The 12,046-nt window shown below is 44.5% G+C and overlaps 1 protein-coding gene across 1 annotated transcript in view; it reads right to left on the reverse strand.

Moving 5' to 3' along the window:
• CACNA2D4 (calcium voltage-gated channel auxiliary subunit alpha2delta 4) overlaps positions 1-12,046 on the reverse strand; it is a 116,453-nt gene that overhangs the window by 43,479 nt on the left and 60,928 nt on the right. The window contains exons 24-26 of the mRNA XM_019711256.3: positions 5,762-5,857; positions 3,640-3,767; positions 622-702 (exon numbers count right to left, since the gene is read on the reverse strand). Coding sequence (XP_019566815.3) covers positions 622-702; positions 3,640-3,767; positions 5,762-5,857 — 305 coding nt within the window. The remainder of the gene's footprint in view (positions 1-621; positions 703-3,639; positions 3,768-5,761; positions 5,858-12,046) is intronic.

Consider the following 12,046-nt stretch of genomic DNA (forward strand, 5'->3'; position numbering starts at 1 on the left):
TGCAACACAGGTTCGTGAATCTGGGCCTTAGAGGGAGGCAATCTGAGTTCAAATTCTGGCTTCATTAATTATTAGCTGTGAGACTTTAGGCAAATAACTTTTCTGTGTCTCAGTTTCTTCGTCTGTCAAATGGAGCCCAAAGCCTGGACTTCACTGGTTCGCTCTACGGGCTGAATGAGACTGTGCGTGGGAAGCAGACTCCCAGGTGCCTGGCCCATGCTGAACATATGTGCTCTTAGTTAGGGTTTGAGTCGCAGCCCCGTCCTCTCATCAGAGGGGCGCGACCCAGGGTGGTGGACGGGGAAGCAGCGTGCAGATGGTGGAAAGGAGGTCTGGGTTGCAGTCTCTGTCCAGTGTGAACTTCAGCAGATGTCCTAACCATTCTGGGCTTCATTTTACTTACTTCATAAATTCTTTCAGACCTAAGGCTTTACTGTTTCATAAACAAAACGGCTTGGGAAGACTCCACAACTCTCAGTCCCACATTTCACCAGGAAAATGGACAGCCGAGGTCGGTGGCCCCAGACCTCAGGCGGGGGTCCTCCTGCTCTATCTGTGTGCCTTACTCTGGACATTGTCTCACAACTTCCCGGCCTCAACGGCACAAAGGGCAGCTCCTACCTGCAGCAATGGCTGTCTTCTTGTCCACTGTCACGGCTACAGCTGTGCTCACCGTTACCACCACAGGCTCACTTGGACTTCCTGGGGAAACGAAAATTGCCAAGTCACTTTCTCAGCAGCTGGTGAAGAGCAGTGGTTGGGGTAGGCTGAGAAGACAAGTATAAATACCCGGTGAGGGCATTCCTTGAATAACTGAGGGGGTTGTTTGAGGAAGTTGTTGTTGTGACAGCTCTGTTACCACCAACCACTGGTCTTGGCAGAGCACCCCGTAAGGCCAGACCCTGGCCCCTTGCTGTGCAGATCTGAACCTGACACATAAGAACATTGTAACCCTGGCCACCTGGATAATGCAGTGCTGTCAGTGGCACCAGGACACTGTGAGTTTGCTCTGTCTAAGGCAGCAAACCTGCCTGCTTGTCGCTGTCTCACTTGAACTCGGGGACCCTGCTGTGACTGTCCTCTTGGCATGTGTTCCACTTAGAAGATGTGCATGACATCAAATGACTCTTTCTAGCAGAAGGACAGGCTGCATTCCAGGGCTCGGTGGTGGCTGATCCTGGATTGTCCTTCATCAGTCACATGAGTCAGGGTGACACTGACAGTCCCTTCAGGAAGCCAGAAGCCAGACGCTGCCTCAGGCACAGAAGGCTGCTGGTGACAGATGAGTCCCAGGCACACATGCATTCTGGTCATTGTGGCCCACCCGCCACCACCACAACATCGTCCCACCACGTCTTTCACTTGACTTTCAGCTGGTTACTGTACTTCTGGGACACCACAGGACTCCTGAAGGGCAAGGAGCTTGCCTTGAGTTGCTTTTCCACCTCTTTTAGGCAATTAGCCACCATAGGTACAGAATGTAGGTGGCAGTTTCAGCTCTACATTAAAACAGAGCTTTCTGGCTCTGAGGTGGTGCAGGCCAGTCCCTGACCGTGGACATCTTAATTTTCATCCATCCATGGACCTGGATTAGCTTTTCAAAACACTCTCGCCTATGGGTCAAACTTCATTACTAAAAATTCCAAGAAAGGGGAAAAATTTTATCATGTTCTCTCTTGTTGGAATGTCATCATATCAAATGTTGAAACAAACAGGTTATGAGAATCTCGTTGTGTGGAGATTGTTATTACAGTGTCAGTTGTAATGGAACTTAAATTACCCACTAGTTTCTTGTAGCTGCTATTTTGCTAAGATTACCCATCCTACCTTGCTGCAATCAAATATCCCACAGAAATTTAAGATTACTCTGATTCTTGGAACTTACAATATGTGACGTTGTCTTTGATTATAGGAATTTGCCAAGGGACCACAGTAGACCCAGAAGTCAGCTTCCTCGTCTGGCTTCCAGAAATGTCTGGGAGATATGGATGTGGCTGATCCCATGCAGTATTCTCTGGCCTGCGGGATTCTTTCGGGGACAGGCCTGCCACTGTATGTGTGCGCCACTGGCTAGTAGGAAACACCCAAGTGAGGTGTGGGGCTCCTAACGACATGGTCTCTGGGGACTTCAGGAATTTCAGCACCTGGTCACCTAGCAGCTACGTGGCCCAGCACCTGGGGTGAACGAGCAGGTTACCAATTGCTGGTGAGGTGGGCTGTGGAAGCAGGAGTAACAGGTCTGAGCCACCTGGGCTCTGGCGAAACTCTGCTCTGTGCTGGCAGGTTTCTCCAGCGCCGACAAGACAGCTCGGTGTGGGCAGAGCTCAGCCCGCAGGCCCAGGCAAAGGGCAAGGAGTCAGCCTGGGAGGCAGAGGGAAGCCTCCTACCCTGAGCCAGCTCCTCTGCCTCCTGCGGGGCCCCTCCCCTTACAATGAAATTGTTTTCTTTCTTTGAGGGAGAATGGGGAAGTGCAGGGCTGTCCATGTGTCTCTAAGCATATGTAGGAGCTAAGCCAGGGAGCCAGGGTGTGAAGAAGGAGCGCGCTCCTGCCTCCCCACTCAGCCGTCCCCTTTTAGGGTTGCCAGCTTCCCTCTCTTCTCCTCGAGGCTCAGTTCCCACCCACCCGCCCTCCTACCTCACCGCCACAAAAAGCTCCCCCAGCAGCTAGCAGGCACACCCCAGTGGCAATGCTGGCAGAAGGGAGCCAGTTGCCTTGTGCTGGGGGCAGGGGCCAGGGCCTCATCCCAGAGAACCCCCCCCCCCCAGGACCCTGGGGGAGCCCCTCCTTGGGAGCCCTTGGTGCTGTGTAGATGGTGCCAGGAAGGAAGAGCTGCCTCAGTCTGGCTCAGGAGGGGCAGTGTGGGAAGGGCCTTCACCATGGCTTTGAGGACCTAACCTCCCTCGGAGCTTTTACTGGGAATGACAAAAACCGCTATCACCCTCCCCTTTCTGCCTTCCACTCAGTACAGTAAGAGCTCGGACTTTGTTTTAGGCTGGCTCTGTGGCTTTCTAGCTGTGTGATCCTGGGCAACATGCAGAACCTCTCTGAGCCTCAGATTCTTCTGCGTAAGAAGAAGGGGAATAACAGCACTTATCTTACAGGGCTGGACAGATTAAGCGTGCACGTGTAGAAAAGTGTTTTGTAAAGCACATCGGTGATACATCGGTGGGAGGAACAGGCATAGGATCAAGAGGGGGCCTCCGGCACAGCGTGAAAGGGCATCCAGAGGGTGGGCAGGGTTACTTTCACCTGGAGGGTTTAAGGGACTTTCAAAGACACTCAAATGTCTAGAAACAGAAGAATCTTAGAGATGAACTCGTCCAATATTCTCCTTCTTGGAATTTTGGCTGGTGTCCCATTCTTCTTGACTTTTGGTCAAATCTTTTTCTTCGTTCTACGGATTTTTAACCTCCAGCTTTGACTGCTGGCCAGGGAGTACTGTGGCCCGCTTACGGGTATATGCAGGGTAGAGACCAGCCACATGGTACCGCCGCAGTAAGCTTTCTCAAGGCGCTGTCCCGTGTCAGGAGGAGGTAGGAGGGAACTCGGGGATCTGGATTTCCTGCTCCTAGCCCTAAGAGCACTGGAAGAGGGGAGCCCTGGTTCCACCCGGCCCAGGAGCACAGGGTATGGATTACCTGGTCCCTCTGCTAAACGGAGGTTGAAGACAAAGCTGCCAGCAGGCTGCTCAGCGGCCTGGCGGTACCACAGAGGGAAGTGGTCCATGGTGAACACGCTGGTTTCATCTTCAGGGGTCAGGAACTTCCTGCAAGGAGAGAGATCTGGTTCCTCCCCCACCTCTGGGAACATGCTCATCCCTTTTTCCTTTTTCATACACAGTCATCTTCTCAGGACCAAGACAGTGAGTCCCGTTTTGGTGGAGCTGCAGGTAGAAAATGGTAGCTCCTAAATTGGTATTGCCCAGACAATGTCCGCAGAAATTCTTGCCAATTCCAGAATCAAATGCTGTCACATCTGATGGTGGCACATTCGTAGCGAGAAGAGGTAGAGGGCCTGTGTTATGAAAGAATACTTTCCATTTTTATGTACACTCGTTTGTCTGCAGCATTTATTTCTTTTGAATATAGCCTAATTTCTTTTTGTCTGGCTAATTAGTGTGTCAGTGAGGAAATTGTGTAGTCAATTCCATCAGTGAGCTAATACAGGAGTGTAAATTACCCCAAAATGGTTACTTCAAAAGTCATTGCCTCTAGGTTTTAGAATGCATTATGAGTTTCCTTTTTTTTGGCGCAGCTTTACCTTGCTAATTATGGTTGCATTCCCTGAACACATACCAGCCGGTAGAAGGGAGTGGCTTACATGTTCCAGAAGCCAACCTGCCTTGTTGCACAGTTCCTGGGCTGCCATCTCATCACGGTTGATGTGAAGGGAGCCCCCTGGAGTTGTGCAGTGTACATGCACTGTTTGTGGCAGCTGGGTCCGTGACCCAGGAAGGTCTGTCTGTATGAGATTTCCCTCTTCCATTCTTAGAAACCTTTCAGAGATGGTGCGTGGGAATGCCAAGATGCTTTCCCCCGTCACACTGCCAGGTGTGGCTCACCAGTCCAACCTCAGCCTGACAAGACACAGACGTACGATTTTCTGATTGGGGTGAAGTTTAAGGAGAGGAGAAAGTACGAGTGGGTGGTGAACTTGAGGAGGAAAATTCCCCACACTGTTCAAGGCCTTAGGGTGAACCCGCAGTTTACCCACGAGTCCAGTCCATCTGAGTTATTTGCTGTGTCTCTGATGGGGCCATGGGATAGGTGAGCAAGGGAGGGAATAGCTGCCTTCTATTTCTGCTTGTCAGGGAGTGAGGAGAGGTGGTGAGAGGGAAGAGCAACTTAATTTGTTTTCCTAGAAAGCCTCAGCTTTCTAGCAAGCATGGCTCTGTCACAAAGTCCTAGAAGAGGCTCAGAGATGGCGCTCCATAGTGAGAGGAGCAGCCAGTGGGGCGCAGGTGAAGACATTGGGTCCAGTCTGCTCAGGAGCCCCTCGGTTCTTCTCCTCCAGATGCCTTGTGGCCCCCCGCCTGCTGCCCATTTCAGTCTCAGGGTTCGCAGAGCACAGAGGGCTCTTTCCCTCCCCCTCACACCAAACCCTTCTCTGGGCTCCCACCCTCCCTTTGCTGCAGCACCTGGTGGAGAGGACACTGGGTGTAGCGGGATTCTCCCACAATTCGGCCTTGGCTTGGAGTAGGGTTTTCAGCCTCAGCGCTACTCACATTCTGGGCCAGACAATTGTCGTAAGGGCTGTTCTGTGCACGCATCCTTGGCCTCTACGCACGAGATGCCAGTAACAAGCCCTCTCCCCCAGTTGTGACAACCAAAACTATCTCCAGACATTGCCCAATGTCCCTGGGGTAGAGGTGGGGGGGGGGGAGTAAATTGCCCCCAGTTGAGAATTGCTGCCTTAGGGGATGGGGAAATTGTCAACAAAAGAGGGCACACAGCCAGAAGATTTAGCCTGTTGTGTACAGACCTGTCTCAGGAGGAAAACAATTTGTGGGTTTCCCTCTGTGGAAGTGATTAACCTTCCCACTTCAAGGTCTTGGCTGCTCTCTTGCCTGACTGAGTTGCCCCCCCACCCCTCGGGGACACCTCCAGGATGGGGCTAACCTGGGTGGAAGGGTTACTTTATGACCCTGTAAGTCCCAAGCCCTCCACCCTCCCTGCACTCCAGGGGTCCACATCTCTGCCTGCTCACACGCTGCAGAAGCATCCTCCAGGGATCCCGCGCCTGGCACCCAGCAGGACTCACGTGTCAGAGACCTTCTCGGAGCCTACGTACAAGCTGCGCCTGAGGAGGCCGGCCCGGGTGCCCAGGAAGGCCATGTCTGCCACGCGCTCCGACTCCCTGTGAGGCAGACAGAGCAGGCGTCACCGCCACACAGCATAGTGGCAGGTCCAGGAGGAGGCCACAGGGAGCCCAGGAAGAGCCGGAGGACTTTTTGGGCACCTGGCCGTGACTGGGGTGGGGCTGAGGGCAGGCAGGCTGGTTTCTCAGGTCATCCTGGCTCCCCTGGGCAGCACCTCCCCTTGTTAATGGGGTCCCCTGGTCCTCTACATGTCTGCTTTTTTAAAATCTAGTTCCTAATTTGTCTGTTCAGCTTTTGGAGGACTTGGCTCTGGAAGAGACAGTGACTCAGGAAAAGAGATTTTGTCCTGGGACCTAAGGAGCAGTAACTTCTCATGACCGATGCATACGCAGCACCCACAGTGTCAAAGCCCTTCCACACGTCTGCCTTGTCATGACCCGGGAAAGGAGCGGGAGCACACACTGTACTGTCTGCAGCCTCCTAAGGGAAGTCCCGATGGGCCCCATAACCTTCACAATGAGACTTGAAAAAAATCCATTAGCTAGCTGGAGTTTCAAAGCCGCTCGATTATGTAGATGCACCAGGTGGCCGTCATTACCTCGTTTTTTTTTTGCATTTCCAAAATTTGTATTGAGGTATAATTGACATAGAATTATAAGATATTTAAAGTGTACATTGTGGTGCTTTGGTATACGTATACATAGTGAAAGGATCCCCCCAATCTAGTCAATTAACACATCCATCACCTCACATATTGATCTGTTTTTGTGTGTGTGAGAACATTTAAGTTCTACTCTCAGCAAATTTCAATTATACAATTCAGTGTTATCGCTGTTGCCACCATGTTGTACATTAGATCCTCAGGCCTTATTCATCTTACCGCTGAAAGTTTGTACCCTTGTACCAACCTCTCCCTATTCCCCCACCCCTCAGCAACTATTTTTCTACTCTGTTTTTATGTTTCACTGTCTTTTTGTTTTTGTTTTTTTTTAGATCCTACACATCTGGCTTATTTCACTTAGCATAATCTCTCAAGGAGGTCCATTCTTGTTGTTACAAATGGCAGGATTTCTTTCTTTCTCATGACTGAATAATGTACCATTGTATATGCATATACACCCACATCTTTTTTTTTTTACATGGGCCTCTTGCATTGAATTTTTTTTTTTTAATTTCAGGTGCACAAAACATGTAATAATTAGACATTTATCATTTATATCTCCCACACAGTGACAACCCTCCTCCCCCCATCCACTACCCCTCTGACATCACACAGAGCCATTACATTTCCACTGTCTCTATTCCTAATGCTGTACTTCACTTCTTGTAACCATATATATATATATATATATATATATATATATATATAAATAATTATAGTTGACACTCATTATTGTTCAGCTTCAGGTGTACAGTGCAGTGATCAGGCATCTACATCATCCCTGAGGTGGTCTCCCTAACGAGACAAGTGTCCATCGGATACCCTACAAAATCTTTACAACATTATTGATTACATTCCCTAAATTGACTTTCGTATCCCCGTGGCAATCTTGTGGTTACTGACTGTGCTTTCTAATCCCGTCACCTCCCCGCTTATCTCCATCCCCCCATCTAGCAACCCTCAATTTTTCCTCTATGGCTCTGAGACTGTTTCTGATTTGTTCATTCATTTATTCTTTTCTTTAGGTTCCACATATAAGTGAGATCATATGGTATTTGTCTTTCTCTGTCTGACTTATTTCACTTAACATAATGTTCTCTAGGTCCATCCATATTGTTGCAAATGATAAGATTTCACCCACATCTTCTTTAACCATTCATCCATTGATGACATGTTGTTTCCATATCTTGGCTCTTGTGAGTGATGCTTCAGTGAACATGGGGCTGCAGAAAATGTCTTCGATATTCTATTTTTGTCTCCTTTATCTATATACCCAGTAGCGGGATTGCTGGGTCATAACGTAGTTCTATTTTTTATTTTTTGAGAAACCTCCATACTGTTTTCCATAGTGGCTGCACCAATCTACATTCCCATCAATAGTGTCAACACTTGTTATCTTTTGCCTTTTTGATAACATTCTACCAGGTTTGAGGTGATACCTCAAACATGATGATTAGTGAGGTTGAGTACTTTTTCATGTACCTGCCGGCCATTTGCAGGTCTTCAGAAAGACATTTATTCAGATCATCTGCCCTTCAAGAAAAAAAAATCAGATTGTTTGTTGTTTTGTTATTGAGTTGTGTGAGTTCTTTATTTTGGATATTAACCCCTTATCAGATATATGATTTGTACATATTTTCTCCCATTCAGTAGGTTGCCTTTTCATTTTGTTGATGGTTTCGTTTGCAGTGCAGAAGCTTTTTAGTTGCATGTAGTTCCACTTGTTTATTTTTGCTTTAGTTTCCTTTGCGTTTGGTGTCAAATCCAAAAAGTCATTACCTAGGTGATGTCAAGGAGCTTACCCCCATGTTTCTTCTAGGAGTTTTATGGTTTCAAGTTTTATGTTCCAGTCTTTAATATATTTTGAGTTGATTTTTGTGATTCGTGTAAGATAGTGGTCAAATTTCATTCTTTTGCATGTAGCTGTCCAGTTTTCCCAACACCATTTGTTGAAGAGACGATCCTTTCCCCATTGTATACTCTTGGCTCATATGTTGTAAATTAACTGACCATATATGTGTGGGTTTATTTCTGGGCTCTCTATTCTGTCCCACTGTTATGTGTTTGTTTTTATGCCAGTATCATACTGTTTTGATACTATAGCTTTGTAATATAGTTTGAAATCAGGATGTGTGATGCCTCTGGCTTTGTCCTTTCTTAAGATTGCTTTGGCTATTTGGGGTCTTTTGTTGTTTCATACAAATTTTAGGATTGTTTGCTCTATTTCTGTGAAAAATGCTATTGGAATTTTGATAGAGATTGCACTGAATCTGTATATTGTTCTGGGCAGTATGGACATTTTAACAATATAAATTCTTCCAATCCATGGGCATGGGATATTTTTCCATTTATTTGTGTCTTCTTCAATTTCTTTCTTCACCATCTTATAGTTTTCAGTGTACAGGAGTTTCACCTCCTTGGTTAAATTTGTTCCTAGATATTTTATTCTCTGATGCAATTATAGATGGGATTGATTTCTTAACTTCTCTTTATGAAAATTTATGAGTGTACAGAAACACAACTAATATTTGTACATTGATATTATATCCTGTAACTTCACTGAATTTGTTTATTATTAATAGTTCAGTTTTTTTAATGGAGTCTTCAGGGCTTTCTATATATAACATGTCATCTGCAAATAGAGTAAATTTCACTTCTTCCTCTCTCTCTCTCTCTCTCTCTCCTTGCCTAATTGTTTTAGCTAGGACTGCCTCTACTATGTTGAATAAAAATGATGAAAGTGGGCATCATTGTCTTGTTCATGATCTTAGAGGAAAAGCTTTTAGCTTTTCACCATTTTTACTGCTGAATATACTGTTAGCTGCGGGCTTGTCACAGATGGCTTTATTCTATCACTCCTAACTTTATAAATATTCCTGTCACTAGCCCAATTTATTGCAGGTTATTACCTAATTTCTCTTAGTGGTTGTATTGGTGTTTTTAGTGAGTGTATAAGGTAGCCAATACCCAAAACATTGACAAGGAGAAGTGTTTCTTTCATCGAAGCTCAGCTGTGTGGCTGTTGGGGTTTCCCTAATGGAATTCTGTGATGGAGACTGCACCATGCAATGTCAGCTGATAGTACTTGGGGCTGGGTGGGCCCTATGCACCTGTTTATCTCTAAAAAGCTTCCTGATGAAATTCTTTATTCAAAAGTAGAAAGACTAGTCTAATGAGACTACTGCATCTATAACTCAGTTTCAACAATTACCAACCCATACCAATCTTGTTTCTTCTACAGCCTCCCCGGCCTCTCAAATAAATTGTTTTAAAGCAAATCCCATATATGATTTCATTGGTAAATATTTTAATTTCTATCATTAAAATATAAGGAATGAAGAAACCCTCAATATCATTATCACACCTGAAAAACCCTCACAATTCTTTAATGTCATCAAATAATCCAATGAATTTTTTTTAAATTTGTTTAAATCAGAATCTGACTAGGGTCCATGGTTGATATGTTTCTTCTCTTTTTCATATATATATATATATATATATATATATATATATATATATATATGTAATTTATTTATTTATTAAACTCTGATTCACGTACCATACAATTCATCCATTTAAAGTGTACAATTAGTAAATGGTTTATAGCACATTCAGACTGTGGAACCATCACCACAGTCAATTGCAGAACACTTTCATCGTCCCCCAAGGAAAGCCCATACCTATTAGCAGTCATCTTTAGCCCCTAAACTTTTTCTCTCTTCTTTTCCTTGCAGTTAATTTGCTGAACTAGGTCATTTGTAGAGCGTCTCACATTCTGGATTTGGCTGATTGCAATGCTGTGGTGTTATTTAGCATGCTCTCTTGTCCCTATATTTCTTATAAACTAGCAATTAGACCTCAAGGCCAGATTCGATTCTGGTTTAGTTTTTGCAGGTGGTGTGTTCTTCATCAAGACGCACACACTATCTGATTGACTAGAGGTTGCAAAATAGGGATATTCCTTCCGTATTTTATTTTTACCTGAAATACCTGAATAAAGAAAACTTTCTCCTCATCAATGTTTGGTTATCCTGAGGTATAATTGGTACAGGAGAGGCAGGATAAGTAATTGAGTCTGTTTATTTACCAGTTTTCAGAATGAGTTTGTTTCCTAACATCTTAAAAGATGACTAATAAAGTCATTTTTTTAGTATCATTATGAACATAGGATTTTAAACATATTTAATGTGTTTTAATCCATTGTAGTTGTTATTATTCTTGTTGCTCTAACTGTCCCATCTTTGGGTCAGTGAGAGCCTCTTCAGGTTGGCTCTGGGGTTCTGTGGGCACAACCTCATTAGTCTTTAGTAACTTATTGCCTCTGATATGACAAGATGCTTCCAGCTCATTTTGTACATTTTCTGCTCTTTTCCTGGAATCAAATATTTCTCCAAGAACCACTCACTCATTTTGATGAGGACTTTTTAATGTGGACATTGAATGTCCATAATCTAGATCTGAGGTGCTCACTGAGGTTGGTCCTTTCAGTGGACAGAGCTAGGATATTCTTTTTGTTTCTTTCAGAGAAAATACATCATGAGCTCACTGACATTTCCAATTCCTTTTTAGCATTACATTTAAACTTAATTTCTTTGATTTAAAAAATTTGCATCTCTTTTCTTTATTGCTGAAAATATTGGTTACTAATCACATTAGCATAATACTTTTTGCTCTATCAATCTACATAGTTTGAGAATAACAGTGTCAATATTGTTTCTAGCAATGTGGTTATTGAACAGTTTAAGGTTTTATTTATTTATTATTTACAGTTTTGTGTTTTCAAATCCCTTGAAAGAATTCACCTATGTGTGATTATTTCATGAACTTGATACACAGCTAAGTTTATTTGCTTCACTTGCTTTCATTTTTTTTATTAGTTTCAGGTGCACAAAACAATGTAATAGTTACACATTTATCATTTATATCCCTCACACAGTGATAACTCCCCTCCCCCCATCCACTACCCCTCTGACATCACACACAGCCATTACATTCCCACTGCCTCTATTCCTAACACTGTACTCCACTTCTTGTAACTATATATACATATAAAATTGTTGACATTCATTATTGCTCAGCTTCAGCTTCAGGTGTACAGTGAGATGATCACATTATGTTAAGTGAAATAAATCAGAGAAAGACAAATACCATATGATCTCATTTATATGTGGAACCTAAAGAAAAGAATAAATGAATGAACTAATCAGAAACAGTCTCAGAGACATGGAGGAAAAACTGAGGGTTGCTAGATGGGAGTGCGGGGTGGGGATAAGGTGGAAGGTGAGGGGATTAGAAAGCAGTCAGTAACCGCAAGATTGCCACACGGATACGAAAGTCAATTTGGGGAATGTAATCAATAACGTTGTAAAGATTTTGTAGGGTATCCGATGGACGCTTGTCTCATTAGGGAGACCACCTCAGGGATGATGTAGATGCCTGATCACTGCACTGCTTTCATTTTTTAGAGCTTATATTTTAAAATTTAATTTTGTTTTATAATGATATAAAGCATTAATACGGCTCCAAAGTCAAATATGCAAAATAAGCCATATTCAGAAGAATCTGT

The sequence above is a fragment of the Rhinolophus sinicus genome, chromosome 1, assembly GCF_057876585.1.
Source record: "Rhinolophus sinicus isolate RSI-liver-muscle chromosome 1, RSI-T2T, whole genome shotgun sequence".
Lineage (NCBI taxonomy): Eukaryota > Metazoa > Chordata > Mammalia > Chiroptera > Rhinolophidae > Rhinolophus > Rhinolophus sinicus.